This window comes from Gymnoscopelus braueri, assembly GCF_963280865.1.
Source record: "Gymnoscopelus braueri genome assembly, chromosome: 19".
Taxonomy (NCBI): domain Eukaryota; kingdom Metazoa; phylum Chordata; class Actinopteri; order Myctophiformes; family Myctophidae; genus Gymnoscopelus; species Gymnoscopelus braueri.
The window spans coordinates 26,584,034-26,599,284 of record NC_137621.1 but is presented as its reverse complement, the minus strand read 5'-3'; the positions used below and the strand labels follow the sequence as shown (position 1 = coordinate 26,599,284).

General features: G+C 40.7%; 2 protein-coding genes across 3 annotated transcripts; both read right to left on the bottom strand.

Annotated features, from left to right (window-relative positions):
• Positions 1-220: 220 nt before the first annotated feature.
• LOC308074296 (26S proteasome regulatory subunit 10B) lies at positions 221-7,317 on the bottom strand. Its single transcript, XM_080413689.1, has 14 exons — positions 7,186-7,317; positions 6,314-6,393; positions 6,172-6,211; positions 5,998-6,050; positions 5,752-5,819; positions 5,063-5,177; positions 4,767-4,854; positions 3,394-3,455; positions 3,166-3,289; positions 2,141-2,202; positions 1,570-1,690; positions 1,062-1,142; positions 776-847; positions 221-672 (listed from the first exon to the last, which is right to left on the bottom strand). The coding sequence occupies exons 1-14, from the start codon at positions 7,268-7,270 to the stop codon at positions 554-556; spliced, it is 1,170 nt and encodes a 389-aa protein (XP_080269815.1). The 5' UTR covers positions 7,271-7,317; the 3' UTR covers positions 221-553.
• A 772-nt stretch (positions 7,318-8,089) lies between these two features.
• On the bottom strand, positions 8,090-14,769 carry htatip2 (HIV-1 Tat interactive protein 2). 2 transcript variants are annotated; one of them, XM_080413646.1, is made up of 6 exons: positions 14,645-14,769; positions 13,726-13,918; positions 13,261-13,368; positions 12,386-12,523; positions 10,488-10,549; positions 8,090-9,983 (listed from the first exon to the last, which is right to left on the bottom strand). In XM_080413646.1, the coding sequence occupies exons 1-6, from the start codon at positions 14,764-14,766 to the stop codon at positions 9,767-9,769; spliced, it is 840 nt and encodes a 279-aa protein (XP_080269772.1). In that variant the 5' UTR covers positions 14,767-14,769; the 3' UTR covers positions 8,090-9,766. The 2 variants fall into 2 exon arrangements, with proteins under 2 accessions (XP_080269772.1, XP_080269773.1); XM_080413647.1 differs by having other exon boundaries at positions 13,726-13,921; positions 14,645-14,747.
• Positions 14,770-15,251: the final 482 nt, after the last annotated feature.

Here is a 15,251-nt window from a genome sequence, read left to right as displayed (position 1 = left end):
TTGTAAATTAAGACCCCAAACATGTAATTTTCAATTATGCTTTTATAACTAATATTGTACAAAAAAAGTTAAATGTCACAGCTGAATTATTTAAAAAAGTGCAGGTTCATCTAAAAATGTTTTTAAAGTCAAGATAGACTTTATATGACAATTCTTCTGCCAACCAGTTTTCCAATTCTGAACCTCAACAACCTCAAGTCAATTCTAGGAAAATATACTCTGGTGATGTAAATTATTTATTTTCAAAACAAAAAAAAGAAAAGCTGTACATTTAATATCAGTTGTTACCTGTTACCAACCCCTTACATTGTGAACCAAACATGATTCACATATTACTGCAAGACCCAAAGACAACCACAAAATTCCAAAAAGCTCCCCCATCAATCATTGGAAGAAGAATGTAACCCTTACACCCAATAATATTCATTATGGAATGTCATTTAGGTTGCTGAATATCTGTGTCTAAAACTTTATAGATATTGTTGTGATACAAAGTACAGGGTGTAATATAAATCCTCAGATGTTCCTCAGTGGTCCTCGTGGCAACAGGGAATCACAGAGGTTTATAATCCAACTTAGACTCCAGCTTTTTGGAATCTGCAACCTTTCGGACAGCCTTCATGAAATCTTCCTGGGTAACATACTCATGATCTGTACGGATGGCAAACATGCCTGGGGAAGAAGCAGAGTAACAGTCAATGATAAATTACAATATGTTTAATATGATTACAACCGGCAAATCTATTTTATTATTGAAATAAATTTAGATACAAACCTGCTTCAGTGCAAACATTCCTGAGGTCAGCACCATTGAATCCATCGGAGAGCTTCACAATTGCCTCATAATCTAACGATGACAAAATTCAAGAGATCATTAAAAGAACCATAAGAGAGGACACTGATCCTGCAGACAAATATGAAGTAGATTAAATAACATGACTGGTGTCAGCTACTGTATATTGATATTGGGGAGGAGACAGCTAAACCTAAAGCCCCGATGCCCCATATTGTATACCTGTGCTGCAGGTTATAGGATAACCACCACATTCAAAAAGACTGACCTATTTCTCCATGCTTGGTGATTGGTCCAGCGTGAATCTTCAGAATGTCTAGACGAGCCTGCTCGTTGGGCAGCTCAATATCTACAAACAAAAACATTCTGAAATTGAAACGTATTTGAAGAACAAACTATCTAATATGGCTACAATGCTATAAAGTTCCATGCCTACAGAGGTATTTGAAACAAAGATGGCTAAACATCTAGTGTCTTGTAGTGTTCCAAATAACTTTAATGACATTGTCAACCAGTAGGTGTCCAAAGGATCCCTTGGTCAAAATTTCTCAATTGATGAGTCGGGAGACCACTTCCAACCACTGCAGATGTGCTAGTTGTATTTTATTAATATGCTTCAAATAAGCCCCGGGTTGTAGCTTTAACACAGCATTAACATGAACAGATTTTACTCGCAATGTGTCCGATAAAGAACATTGTGGAAGCGGTACTAAAACTCAAAGACTCAAAAACACAAGGTGAACTAAATATTCCTTAGTGGGAAAGGGGAAACGTACGGATTTTACGATCCAGTCTCCCAGGTCGCAGTAAGGCAGGGTCCAGTGTATCAGGCCGATTGGTAGCCATTATCATCTTTACTCTGTGCAGGGTGTCAAAACCATCCATTTGATTCAGCAGCTGCAGACATGGTGCACAACACACAGTACATAGGGATAGCACTCATGAATAATACATATATTATCCAACTGGAACCGTAAACAGTGTGTGATACAATGCATTGATGTAGAAAACATGTAGGACCATTTGTTAAACAATCAAATGAAAAGGGCATCTGCAGACTCAGATCTGTGCAAGGATCTTTTCTATTGGTTAGCTTTTGTTCAGAGACCCTCTTCAAGGCTCGAAGATCTCTGACCAAAAGCGCACAAATTAAAAAAAGATTCTTCCACAGATTTGAGCGTGTGGAAGCCCTTTTCATTCTGTTTGATGTTTTTTCCCCCAGCACCTGGTCTGATACTGGGTGAGCAGTGGATTTCTCTATTTTAATTCATGACATTTTTAAATCTGTGTAAGGGCTTTCAGAGAGCATGCTGTAATTAGGTAAATTAATAAGCCTGTGACACTCACTTCCATCAGAGTTCTCTGAATCTCTCTGTCTGCTGATGTCCCCTCAGAGAAACGACGGCCACCTACAAATTAAAATAGGTTGTAAGATTTGCTCTTACAGCATCACAATGGGATAGTCAACAATTTGGAGAACTTGCATTTACACTGCATAAAGTATAATTTTATGAAATATTATGTAGAGTTTACACTTTACACCAGCATATTTGGCTAAGATGGGCACCAACTCCACCGAATGGTATAATTGCAGGAGCCACTGCTGTCTTTTGCATCGTTTATGGTGTCCCAAAATTCAAAACTTCGGGAGTATAACATGCTCTGTGCATACTGTAGTCCCAATTTTCAGAAGGTGGCATACCTGTTTCCTGTTCCAGTTAATTCTCCCATAGCTGTGTTTGATTGGCTAAGCAGCAGATTTGCTTAGAAACGCATGTGGAAGTGTCATATGCGTTTCCGGTTCGAACCTGCTGCCGAGCCAATCAAGTGAAGCTATGGGATAAAGAACTGGAACAGGAAACAGGTATGCCACCTTCTGAAAACTGGGACAACAGTTATGCACAGAGCCAATTGAAGCACCTCGATATTTGATATCTATGTCTCTGCCTGCCCTTTGGTCTGTAGATTAGGACTGCAACCAGAGCAGCATTAGGCTTGCAGTCAGTTAAAAGAAAGACACTCTTGAACTGGAAAACACTCAACCTTAAAACATTGACAGTTTATTACATGGTTGGATGATATTAGTTTTATATAAAATTGTGGATGACCTGCATGTCCATGTTGTAATTGTGATGGAATTATTATGCTAAATTAGTGACCCCTACTTACGGTAGTTATTTGTTTATTTTAGTTATGTATTACTTTGTATTGTCTGTATGTGTATTTTACTGTAAATGTATAAACTATGAATAAAACAAATCAGCAAGAAAAGTAACAAAGTAACATCGTGGTGAAGATTGATTTTTCTTTTTGAATCCTTAAACACTTAACGCTGTCAGATTTTAAGGCCTAGATATTTATTGGCAACTTACCAATGGCATCAATTTCATCCATGAAGATGATACAAGGCTGGTGGTCCCTGGCATAGTTAAACATCTCCCTGATCAACCTGGCACTCTCTCCAATGTATTTGTCCACAATGGAGCTGGATACCACCTGAGCATGTCACAGAGTGAGAGAATGCATGAAAGAGACGCAGAGGTAGTGAGAAATATCTGTTGTGATGACTAACAATGTTATGTGAATTAATATCAGCTCACTTTTAGGAAATTACAGTCAAGCTGGCTGGCTACTGCTCTAGCCAAAAGAGTCTTTCCAGTTCCTAAAAAAAAAAAAAAACATCAGTCAATACAAAACATATTACATATACACTACTTAGTATACTTTAAACTTGGAAGTTACCCAGTTTACCCCCCCCTCCCGTCCCCCCCGTCAGTCGCAAACAGAGAGCTGGCCGCAGCTTATCACAAATTACGTGCTGGTTCTCATTTTGATCGCTGTTTAGAATACTTAAGGCCTACGATGTTCCTCCCAACCTACTCCGAGCCATAGGGACCATGTACACGGGAACGAGAGCCCAAATGACAACGCCCGACGGTAACAGCGAGGAGTTCAACATTCAAACCGGAGTGCTGCAGGGTGACACCCTAGCCCCCTTCCTTTTTATAACAGTACTGGACTATGCTCTGAGACAAGCTATGAAAGGAAGGGAGCATGAGCTCGGCTTCACTATCACGCCCAGAAGGTCAACGAGACCTTCCTGCAGAAACCCTGACAGACCTGGACTACGCTGACGACATCTGCCTGCTATCTGACCACGTAAAGTAGGCACAGGAGCTCTTGTCCAGAGTGGAGTTAGAGTGTGCTAGGGTTGGCCTCATGCTAAATGCAAAGAAAAAATCCCCCAAGAACATCCGCCCCTAACAACAACAGAAGGCACTGTGCTAAAGGAGGTCAGTGACTTTAAATACCTGGGCGTCCACAGAAAAGGACCTTAAGGTGAGGAAAGCACTAGCCTGGAGAACTCTTATTGGCATGACCAGTGTGTGGAAATCCAACCTCCCCCGACGCATCAAGATCAGTTTCTTCTCTGCGACTGTGGAGTCCGTTTTCCTCTACGGCTGTGAATGCTGGACACTAAAGCAAGCCCTACAGAAGTCCCTGGACGGGTGCTACACCAGAATGTTACGTGTGGTACTGAACATCAACCAGGACGAGCACATTACCAACAAGCGTCTGTACGGGGCACTACCAAGTGTATCAGAAAAGATAGCAGTCAGGAGGATGAGACTAGCCGGCCACTGCCACCGGCACCGAGAATTCCCGGTCAAAAAGCTTGCACTGTGGGAACCAACACACGGGCATCGATCAAGAGGACGTCCCACACCTACCTACGTGGATGTACTAAAGAAAGATGCTGGTGCAGAAAGCACAAAGGAGCTGGCCAGATGTATGGAGAACCGAGATGCCTGGAGACTCCGATGGAGGGCTCGTCTGAGAACGACGTAGAGAGAGCTAAACTCCAGCACCTGCATTAAGCTTCCTGTGAGATGAGCGCATGCCTACTCCTTTTTGCATAACTTCCAAGTAACTTACGGTTTAGCAGCTGTTATGACGTATATAGGCCTCTCACCTGGAGGTCCGTACAGCAGGCATCCTTTGGGTGGGATGATGCCTACTCTCAGGAACAGTTCAGGGTTGGTGAGTGGCAGCTCAATAACCTGAAACAACAGAGACGCAAACTGATGTGATAACCACCTGATAACGTGAAGTTTCCAAGTATCTTGCAATTTGCTATCAAATAAATCGATCTGCCCTCTAACACTGTAACAGTAGCTAATCATATATCAGTTATTAGAACTGCAAAGGAGGCGTACAAAATTGAGGCAAACTGCATCAAGTGCCAAACTGAAATGTTGTATACTGTACCTCTCGGAGCTCCCTGATCTGTTCAGACAAGCCTCCAATCTCAGAGTAAGACACACTGCCTGGGTCTTCATGTGACATGTTGTAAACCAGTGGATCTACTTCTCTAGGCAGGTATCTGCAGAAGAAAAGAACAATTATATTAAATTGTCTATTGAATGTGATGCGCGTAAAGCCTAATTTGTACTTTGCCGCACAACATTCACAACAGCCGCGCAACAAAGCATCGTTAAGCCTCAACCCTTTTTCAATAATCTTGAGTAAACGCTTATCAGCTTTTTTTTTTACAACATTGGTATCGGCAATTATAAAGCCTATGTGTCCCAATCATTATAGGTGAACACTTTAAAAAATAGCAGATCTTTTATAGATCTTCCATTTTAGATTTTTTTGGGAATATAGCTTGTAGTTCTCTGTGTTTATTTTCATTTATTCGTTTGCTTATAAGTTCATTCTTTTTTTGTAATTTTTGACAAACTATCAGTCGGTCTCTAGTTATCTGCACCCATATTATGTTTTACTGAAGTCAGCTAAATACATCAGCGTAATTTGTAAATATCATAACCATTTCTAGGAATGACCAGACCATCACTCAAGGTAATGGTATTTGATATGATACTATCAACAACACTCGCCGCATTTTTGGTCATACAGTTAACAAGATGGCTGACACATTCAGCAGTTCTGCTCACCTCATGATAGTCAATGTTGTCATATCCAAGGCCACTCTAGTAGCTGGTTTAAGCATGGCTTTGTCCAGCTGCAACACAAAATGAGGTCACACAGTTCATGTTAGCCTGTGGTTTGCATATGGACAAATATTCCATGGTATGATTAGACAGATAAATGTGCTTTAAAAAATAATTCAGCACATATATACACAATAATGACACTAAATAATCAGATTAATCGTAACTGTCATTGTGACCACTGCCTACCTGCCTTCTGCAACCAACCACATATCTTGGGCCATTGGTTGCCTTGACAATGACTGTGAAAGGAATCATAGGTTGAAGGCAGTGCATTTTTGTCCTGACCAGAACTGAGATAGATCTAAAAGACAGATCAAGAATAAATTACAATTAAAATGAATTAATTCGTACTAGACTTACATTTCTCATCCGTTAGCTGTTTGAGGACCTCGCCAACTATCTGAAAAAATATAAATACATTGTTAGGGAGGCTGGGAGCAAGTATCATGCGTTAATAAAACAGTATTGGAAATAATGATGTCTGAATTAAGCATCCATTTACCTGCCCAACACTCTGAAGCGCTTTCAGATCATTTTCTGACTTCTCATACAGTTTGTTCTGTTCTCTCAGCTGCTCTCGTACTGTGGATTACAGACGGTACAATTCACACTTAATAAATATCTAAACATTTAATGCTCAAGCACAAAGTTTCAATGGCTTTATCTTTTATTCTTAAATCCATTCAATGTTTTGTTTTGGTAACTGACGTAGCCCTGATACATGACTTGTGATATATTATGTGACAGTCATGGATGATCGTCAACATCGTGTTTGCACTTTCTCCCTTTTTGGCCCGTACATCTACATAAACGTTCAGATTTCAAATATAAAGTGCTTAACCCATGACCACGGATGTTACAATTATGTACGGGCCCTCTGAAGCACCCGTATATTCCGTATTCTTCAATAAAAAGCATTTTAATCTGATCGCTGGCCATTTTCTCCGTATTTTCTCCATATGCTTTCAACTACGCGAACCTATCGGTTGGGAGCTATATTGCACTCTGATACATTATGACTATGAGAAAAAGGCCACCGGAAAAAATGTTCCCATAAAAATGCTTTTTATTGAACAATACGGATCATACGGGTACTTTTGAAGACCCGTACATAATTGTAACATCCGTGGCCATGGGGGTCAGCACTTTATATTTGAAATCTGAACGTTTATGTAGAGGTACGGGCCAAAAAGGGAGAAAGTGCAAACACTATATTGAAGTTCATCCATGACGGTCATGGATCCATGGCTAACTGACGCAGCATGTAGCCTAGCCTACTTATTACACAGCTGCCTGCTCAAAATTGCGAACATGTTGTAAAACAAATGGTATCGGCTGATAGTAATGGGAAACTTTAGGGTCTAAATGACATACATTCTTTAAGACGTCCGTCGACTTCTTTGTGTTCAAGCAGTTTCTTTCTGTAATCTTGCAGTCCTTTCTCCCTTGAGTCAGCCATGTTGCCGTGTCGTATCCGTACGAATCCGTATTCTGTACTAACCAGTGTTGCCAGATTTTGCGAGAGATATAAGAAGCCAGGTCTAGGAAAACAAGCCCAAATGAAGTCACTAGGGCACTAGGCCATTATGAGCACTTAAACCTCTGAAAATAGCTCGCACGGGTTACATTAATTAAAAAAAATGTTAAGCAGGCCCAAATAAGCAACTACATTTTAGAAACAAGCCCAAAAAAACGTAACCCGCAACTACCAATATTTACAAGCGACTTCACAGAAACATAAGTCCAATGTCGCTTATAACAAGCGGACATGGCAACACTGCGTACTAACCCGAGGATGGATGGAACGATAAATAAATGGGATCAAAAAGATGACTGAGATTCAATGACACTAAATGGCCACGCGATGTCGCTATCGTCAATGGAAAGCTGCTAACGGTTTCCAGTATTTCAGTTTGAGCATTGTTATCCAGTTAAATGTATCTGGCAACAATACATCGTTGATGGCTGTTCTGCCTTTCTGCTGACTGCAATATCACTGTACTGCTGCATATTATTGTCAAGATACACTATTATACTGTACAATTTAATTCACAGATAAGTTAAATAGGGAGTATTTCACTAACTTATACATTCTGGATGCGAACGTTAAAATATCTTAATGGTGGCCACAAGCAGTTAACACTAGCCCTGAAACATGACTGTCATGTGATGTGAACGATGGCTAAGTTAACACATGAATGGAGAAAATACAGTAACAGACTGATCTTCTGGCAAGCATTGATTGTCAAAAATGGAAAAACCGAGGACAAACATTAAGCACATGTCAAGAACATTTAATGACAATGACACAGCAAGCCCAGAAAACAATCCCTTTGTATCAGCGAAAAAGTTAACATAACATAGAACATTCCCTTAGTATAAATCTTGCATAGAAACTCAATAATTTAATTATCAGCCATTCATATTTTCTACTCCCTGGATTAAACAGTATAAAATGTATTTTTGGCATTGATTACAAGGCAGGAAAGTGCACCTTTCACACAGTACTACACAGTTCTTTCTCAGATCGTAAAAATAATTTTGAAAGGCTCGAGGATAACCCTTTCTCTCATCTCATACTAAACAGAGTGAGAAGAATCAGGTGAAGCCTGTCCATCCGACAGTGCCATCACAATGCAGTACTGCTGGAGCAATCTGGGAACCCATTCAGTAAAGAAAAAGAAAAATAAGTAACAACTCTACTACATGTTTAGGGCAGTGGTGCTGACAGATTCTGCTGTTGAGAGATTACTGCTGGAGTAGCCTGCCCCAGCGTGTCTGATATCTGGCATAGAGGGGCGGATTCAAAATCTCAGGAGAAAACAGCTGGGGGCTCCCATTGGTTCACCGATCTGTGCGCCCGCACCGCACCGCGTCCCTCCTCCTCCCCAATGTGCAGCATTGAGAGCCCTGACATCACAATATTTGGAGCGACACCCACTGCACTCTGGTTGGTTGGGGAAATGAAAGGTTGACTCCCACTTCCTATGCCAGGAATGTCAACAGCTTGGTCCAGGCTTTCTTTTTGAGCAAAACGAGAAGGAAAATAAAAGCCTGGATATCGAGGCTACTGCTGGAGAGACAACTTGCTAATCATGACATAAAAATATTTTTAATTGATACATTAAAAGTATTCAAGGTGAACCTGAAAAAGGTGAATCATAAGTTATTGAGGGGAGTCATACTGTAATTCAGTGGTTCTCAAACCTTTTCATGTCAAGGACCCCCAAATTAATATTGGTCCAAACACAGACCCCCATCTGGAAACATTTTGTGCCAGGGACCCCCATACAAGATTTGTGTTGTTAAAATGTTAAAAAAAATATTCCAACATATTTTCAAGATGTTTTTAAAATATTAGATCTACAAGCTAACAATGCATCGCAATGCGACCCGTGTGAGCTTGTAGATGGGATATTTTCAAGTATGTTGATAGGGTTAAAGTGGTTAAACTGATTTTTATTTAACACATTTAGCTGGGGAACCCCTGGGGGACCCCAGACCTCACTTTGAGAACCACTGCTGTAATGATTCTGAGAAAAAATACAGTGGCCAAAAAAATCACTATATTACTAAAGAAGTAATTGAATTTCTATCAACACAGAAAGAAAGCATGGAGGGACTGTGTTCAGTGTTCACCATGACACAGGGCTCACCAATTTCCAGTGAAAAAACATACTAACTTACCAACGTAGTCCACCACATTATTTTTAGACACTCAGGCATTTAAACACACCAGCATGTCAATGTGTTTTCCCACTGAATAAAAAGTGGCTTTAAGGCTTACTTTTCCCAGGTTCAGTCCAAATGCACTGAAAACGCCAATGTCCTTTTAGTGGTCATAGGTTACAAAGTGGAAGGTGAAAATTAAAGCTGTAGGCATAGTGAGAAATGATGGACATAAGCGCTGAATGACACATCTGTCTTCTCTAGATTCCCCACTGTCCTTTCCATCTCATTGTCCTCCACCCTGGCCCAAAGTGTAGATGGCTTTGTTCTCCAGGATCTCTGTCTTGTTCTGAGGCTGGAGTAGAGTGTTGGACACTATGGCTTTTGCCACAGCTTGGATGGGGATAGACATAGCTGTTGGACTTAGGGCAGAAAAGACACCCAAGAACTTCCTTGCCATCCACTCACCAGGCCGACTCTCCTGTCTATCTACCAACAGCACCCTATAGGTAGGCAACAAACAAAATGAGGTCTGTGTAATATCATTGACAGGTGCATGTCATGTTTTGGTTAACATTAGTTAGTAAGCATTATATATTTTTTGGGGACTTTTATTATTATTTATACTATACACAAATATTTTTTTTTTTTTTTTTTTTTTTTACAAATCTCTTTTTTTTTTCAGACAATAAACAGGGGCATCATGACAATAAAAATGAAATATTGAATTTGTTTAATCATTTGGCATCTATATACTGTGTGTCACCATTATGACCATAGATTAAAAAAAAGGGTGAAAAACATGATTTTAATTTCATCTGCTTCTTAAAATGAAGCCAGCAGCAATGCTTGTCTTCCCTTTGGTTATTTTTTTAAGCTCTCATTTTAGTCTCATTTTGCAGCATTTTGAAACATGTTTAAGGAAAGTGAGAAAACATAGTAAAAAAAAGTGACAAAACATAGTCATTAATAATTAATCAATAAGATTAAGAAAACAGATCACTCACGCAGGCCTGTAGATGGAATATCTGTCAAAACCCAGCGCCTCAATATCTGCCTCCACTTGTCCCTGGAAAAGAATACCAATTGTGTTCATTAGTTTAGCCTTGAAGTGATGCCAAACTATTGTAATGAGGTTGTTTCTTTGTCCATATGTACTATGTATCACTGTCTTGAAGTGTGGCCACCAGATGGTGCTGAAAAAAACAAAACAAGACTGAGGGCAGCTTTTTGTCACACAAATAATCTGAATAATGACTTCAAGGTAATCCTGTAAAACAGGGGTCCCCAACCTGGGGTCCACAGACATGTTGGTGATCCGTGGATAATTCACTACACGGAAAGTTTTATTTTATTTCATTTAAATATTCCTGACCATTATGTATCTGTAGGACAGCTTCCCTCACTCCTATCTCTGCATGCAACACATGAGGGTGTTCGGGTGGCGCAGTCGTAAAGTCCCTGCCCACCACCACGGAGGTTATGGGTTCGAATCCACCGTGGTGCATCCGGCTTTGTCGGGCTTCTATGCGAACACAATTGGCCTGTGTGAGGGGGAGGGAATCCGGGCTGCGGACTGTCAGCAGGGAGCGTTGGGCAGAAATAGTGCAGGCATGCAAACAGCCCCGAGGTGAAAAAGGTGACAACATGTTGTTTTTTTTCGGGTCAGGTGTCACACAATTGCCCTATTTGGATTCAAAACGGCTATTGTAGCTGAAAAGCTACAAGTTTGCATGTCTGATAGTGGGACGAAAGCCCTACGTCTTCCCAGTGGGGGTTACCCACTGGCAGGTGAGTCAGTGGGATACAACAGCAGTGAAATGTGAGTGGGGAGGAATCAATTGGCATAACAACTAAATTGGGGAGAAAAAGGGGGGGGGGGGAATTATTGGCTTCTCTAAATAAAACAAGACCAGGAGACCTGGTTCTGCCAGACCCAGAATGAAGTCCTAGTATGTAACACGCCTGTTTAAGTGAGCTTCCATCACTGTGATGACCACTGGCTGGGGCCCGGAGGACAAAGTGACCATGCCCATGTATGGACGAAACAGGTACAAAGCCTCATGTAAGCCCGACCCCTTGGGTCTGGCTGAAATCTGAATGTGAAAGTGGTTGAAATCTGAATGGCCGGGCTTCGCACGACGTGTGTCCCTTCTATGCCCATGTATGGACAGACTTTTTTGGGGGACAGAATTTTTTTTGGCTGGGCCGGAGGACAAAGTGACAGACTTTTTTTAGGACAAAGTGACCATGCCCATGTATGGACGAAACAGGTACAAAGCCTCATGTAAGCCCGACCCCTTGGGTCTGGCAATAAAAAAGGATTTAACACATTGCAACCTCCCCCCACCATCTGGAGCCGGGGTGCTAAATGTTATGCAATTCTCCCTACCCAGCATATTTCCCATCTGTGAGTAAACAGGGGCATATTTGACATGTTCAAAACATTTGTAGGGGTTTTGGGAGAGAGTTAGAGACTGAGACTTTCTTTTTCCTAGCTGGTGCGTGATCACATACCATCTTTGTCAATGGAGTTTGAGCATGAAGTGAAAGAACCATGAATTGAAAACTTTGAATAAGGAATAAACCAGGGAAATAATCTTCCATACAAGCTACAACGATTTGCAATTCCAAAATATAGTCATACGAATAGAGGAACAAGGAAAAAGTCAGATAACAGGACAACAATATCAAATATTCCTATTATGTAAGTGGCTATAAAATGAGCAAAATTCTTTATTAATTGTGTGTTAATACTTAATAAGCCTACATATTTTATCAGTTATTTTGACCCCACCCCACCAACAACCGGTGACACAAAAATATTGATTACAGGAAACTAAGTGATCCTTGGTGCAAAAATGTCGGGGACCGCTGCTGTGTAAAGAGACATGAGCAGAAATACCTTCACTTTGAGGTAGAGGAAGCCACTGTTTTTGTCAGCGCCCTTTGAAGACTCTAGGTGAAACTGCGAACAACTTCCTGCCTTGGCGAGCTCTGCTGACTTAAGAACATAGTCGTGATCAACGCGGATGAATCCCTCCTGAAACAGGGGAAACAGAAAAAAAGCATTTACCTTTGATCATGGAATATCATGTTGACTTTTTGACATTAGTTTTTTAAAAGAGAGTGATTATCCACCAGTCATAAATTACCTGTTCGAAATCGCTCATGTAGCTTATTCAAAATGATGAAATAGTTGTAGGGGTTTGTAGTGGGCATTCGGGTACAGCAGGGGTAAGGTTCCTGCTTATGACCATGGAGACTTCCTCTGTGATGCCTCCGGCTCGGCCGGGCACTCCGAAAAACACAACTGGCTGTATTCGCGATAGTGCTGCACGATTAATCGAAAAAAGATCGTGATCTCGATTCAGACACCTATGCGATCTCGATTTTAAATTATGACGATTTTTTTTTATTTTTTTTGCTATAAATTTTTATATTTACAAGAGAATTGTGTGAGAATCGTGTGAGAATCGTGATCTCAATTCTTATGGAGGAAAATCGTGATTCACATTTGAGCAAGAATCGTGCAGCACTAATTCGCGATGAAGTTTCAACGCACTAGGGGACTCCTACAGCTTGGTCAGGGGCAGGACTAGGAGGGACAGCAAGTTGCTGGTTGTCTACAACCTCCCAAAGACCAACAAGTAGGGGTTGGCAGTGATGGTGACTATATAGGGGATTCGCCCATGACTACATTTGAGAGGGGGGAAATAAAGTAGTGTTTATTTGTAGTGTCAACTCAACCCTAATATACAGTAATTGATTTCAACTCACCGTCCCTGCTTTAGCCTTGGTCGTTCCCAGGCAACAGTAGCCGACATCATGAGCCTGGAATGCAGCAGCATAGTCATCTAGCTTTTCAAAATCAACCACCTCCTGGACCTGGGAGATGAGAGAACGGAATGCTATGCTTAGTATGAACACACATCCCACAGTTTTCATTGACATGTAATGTCCCAATTAAATGTACTGAGTACAAGTGCGAATTCAACTTTGGCTTCACTGTGGCAGATAAAAAAGGCAAGATACAATAAATACACAATTAAACGCTTAAGAAAAATATTAATTCCTGGAGGTACAGTTGTTGAAAGTTCATACTGTCTATAATACTGTCATATAAATGGAATGACACATTCTTTGTCACTCGTAATACAGCGCCTTACAGGTAGTAACTTATTAAAAAGGCTCTGTAATCATCTTGTCCCAAGTTGAACCAAACTGACAGACTTGCCCACTGACCAGGTCAGCATAAGCTTTGTTCTCAAAGGTGAGCTGCCTCCTCCCAATGAGAGTTATTTTGGAGAAGAGGTTTCGTTCCACAAGCTCCTGGAGCAACATCTTCCCTGTCTCCCCTGAAGCCCCAAGGATGAAACAGCTTTTATTCTGTTGCCGGAAATTTTCCTCCAGAGACTTCATGTCCTCTGCCATGATGCTGCTTGTAGCAAAACAAAAACAAAAGGCACAACCATTACGATTCATTCAACAATACATACATCTGAGTCTGTTCTGGTGTGCGTGTGTGTGTGTGTGTGTGTTCATTAGTGACAATATAATATACAATATTCCCTGCTGCTATGAGGAACCAAAACAATATAATTTAACTTGTATGAACGATAAATAAATACTACTATTGGGAGTTATCGATTAATTGAATACACGACCACAATGGAAACAAGCTCTTAGGGCTTTTAGTGTTATCCTTAAAGTTTAGCACCATTGTATAATCTGTACTATTTGCGAACCGAAATTGGTGACCTGTCGAATTATATTATTCCAGAGGTGAGAGGATGCACGTGATATAATATTGGCTGATGTTTCAGATTGTTTATTGCTATTCACATTTATCTCACATATTTTAAGTTAACCAAATGATATAAATCAGACAAACATCTTAGTGGGATGTGATCCTTTACTCTGCCGAAATTGCAAACTACACAAATACCGATTTCGGTGTAACGCCGGTTTGAAACGTGATTTCTGAACCCTTTGCCTTTCTGGCGTAATCTACTAATGTTACTTCAATAGTCTTGATCCAAGGCTAGGCGAGTACGATAGCCATATCCACTTGTCATTTGATTCCTGATGCATGTACCACATTAGGAACACAGAGAAACGTTCGCATGGCTATCCTTCATGTTGTTTTATAACGTTACGCTACCTGGTGAAAGAGACCGGGTCGGAATTTTCCAGATAATACAAAAATGATGCAAGGACAGCCGTGAAAACTGTAAAGAACCCTGTTGCTTTGCCAATGCCCAGGGTGATTCCCACTAATGTCATAATAAAAATATATTCTGGGGCAACTTCCTGCTTCCTGTTTCAGGAGAGAGAAAGGGGAGGAGACTCGGGATCAGTGTTGCCATTTTGGGTTATTATAAGCGACTTTGGGCTTCTTTTTCTTTAAAGTTGCTTGTAAATATGGCCTTGTTTCTAAAGTGTACCTTCTTGCTTATTTAGGCTTCCATTTCTAAATTATTATTATTTAAACCAGTGGTTCTCAAATATTTTCATAACAGTTTTGTGCCAGGGAGCATTTGTGTTGTTGTTAGAATGTCCAAATATTCCACATTTTATTGCAAGAGTTTTTGAAAATAGCAGATCTACAAGCTCACAACGCGTCACATCGCGACGCGTTGTGAGCTTGAAGATCGGCCTGAGTTTAAAGTACTCATGTGGTTGCTTCTTTTGGGCTTGTTTTCCTAGACCTGGTTCCGTATTTCTCTCACAAATATGGCAACACTGCTCGGGATATACTCCGTCGTACG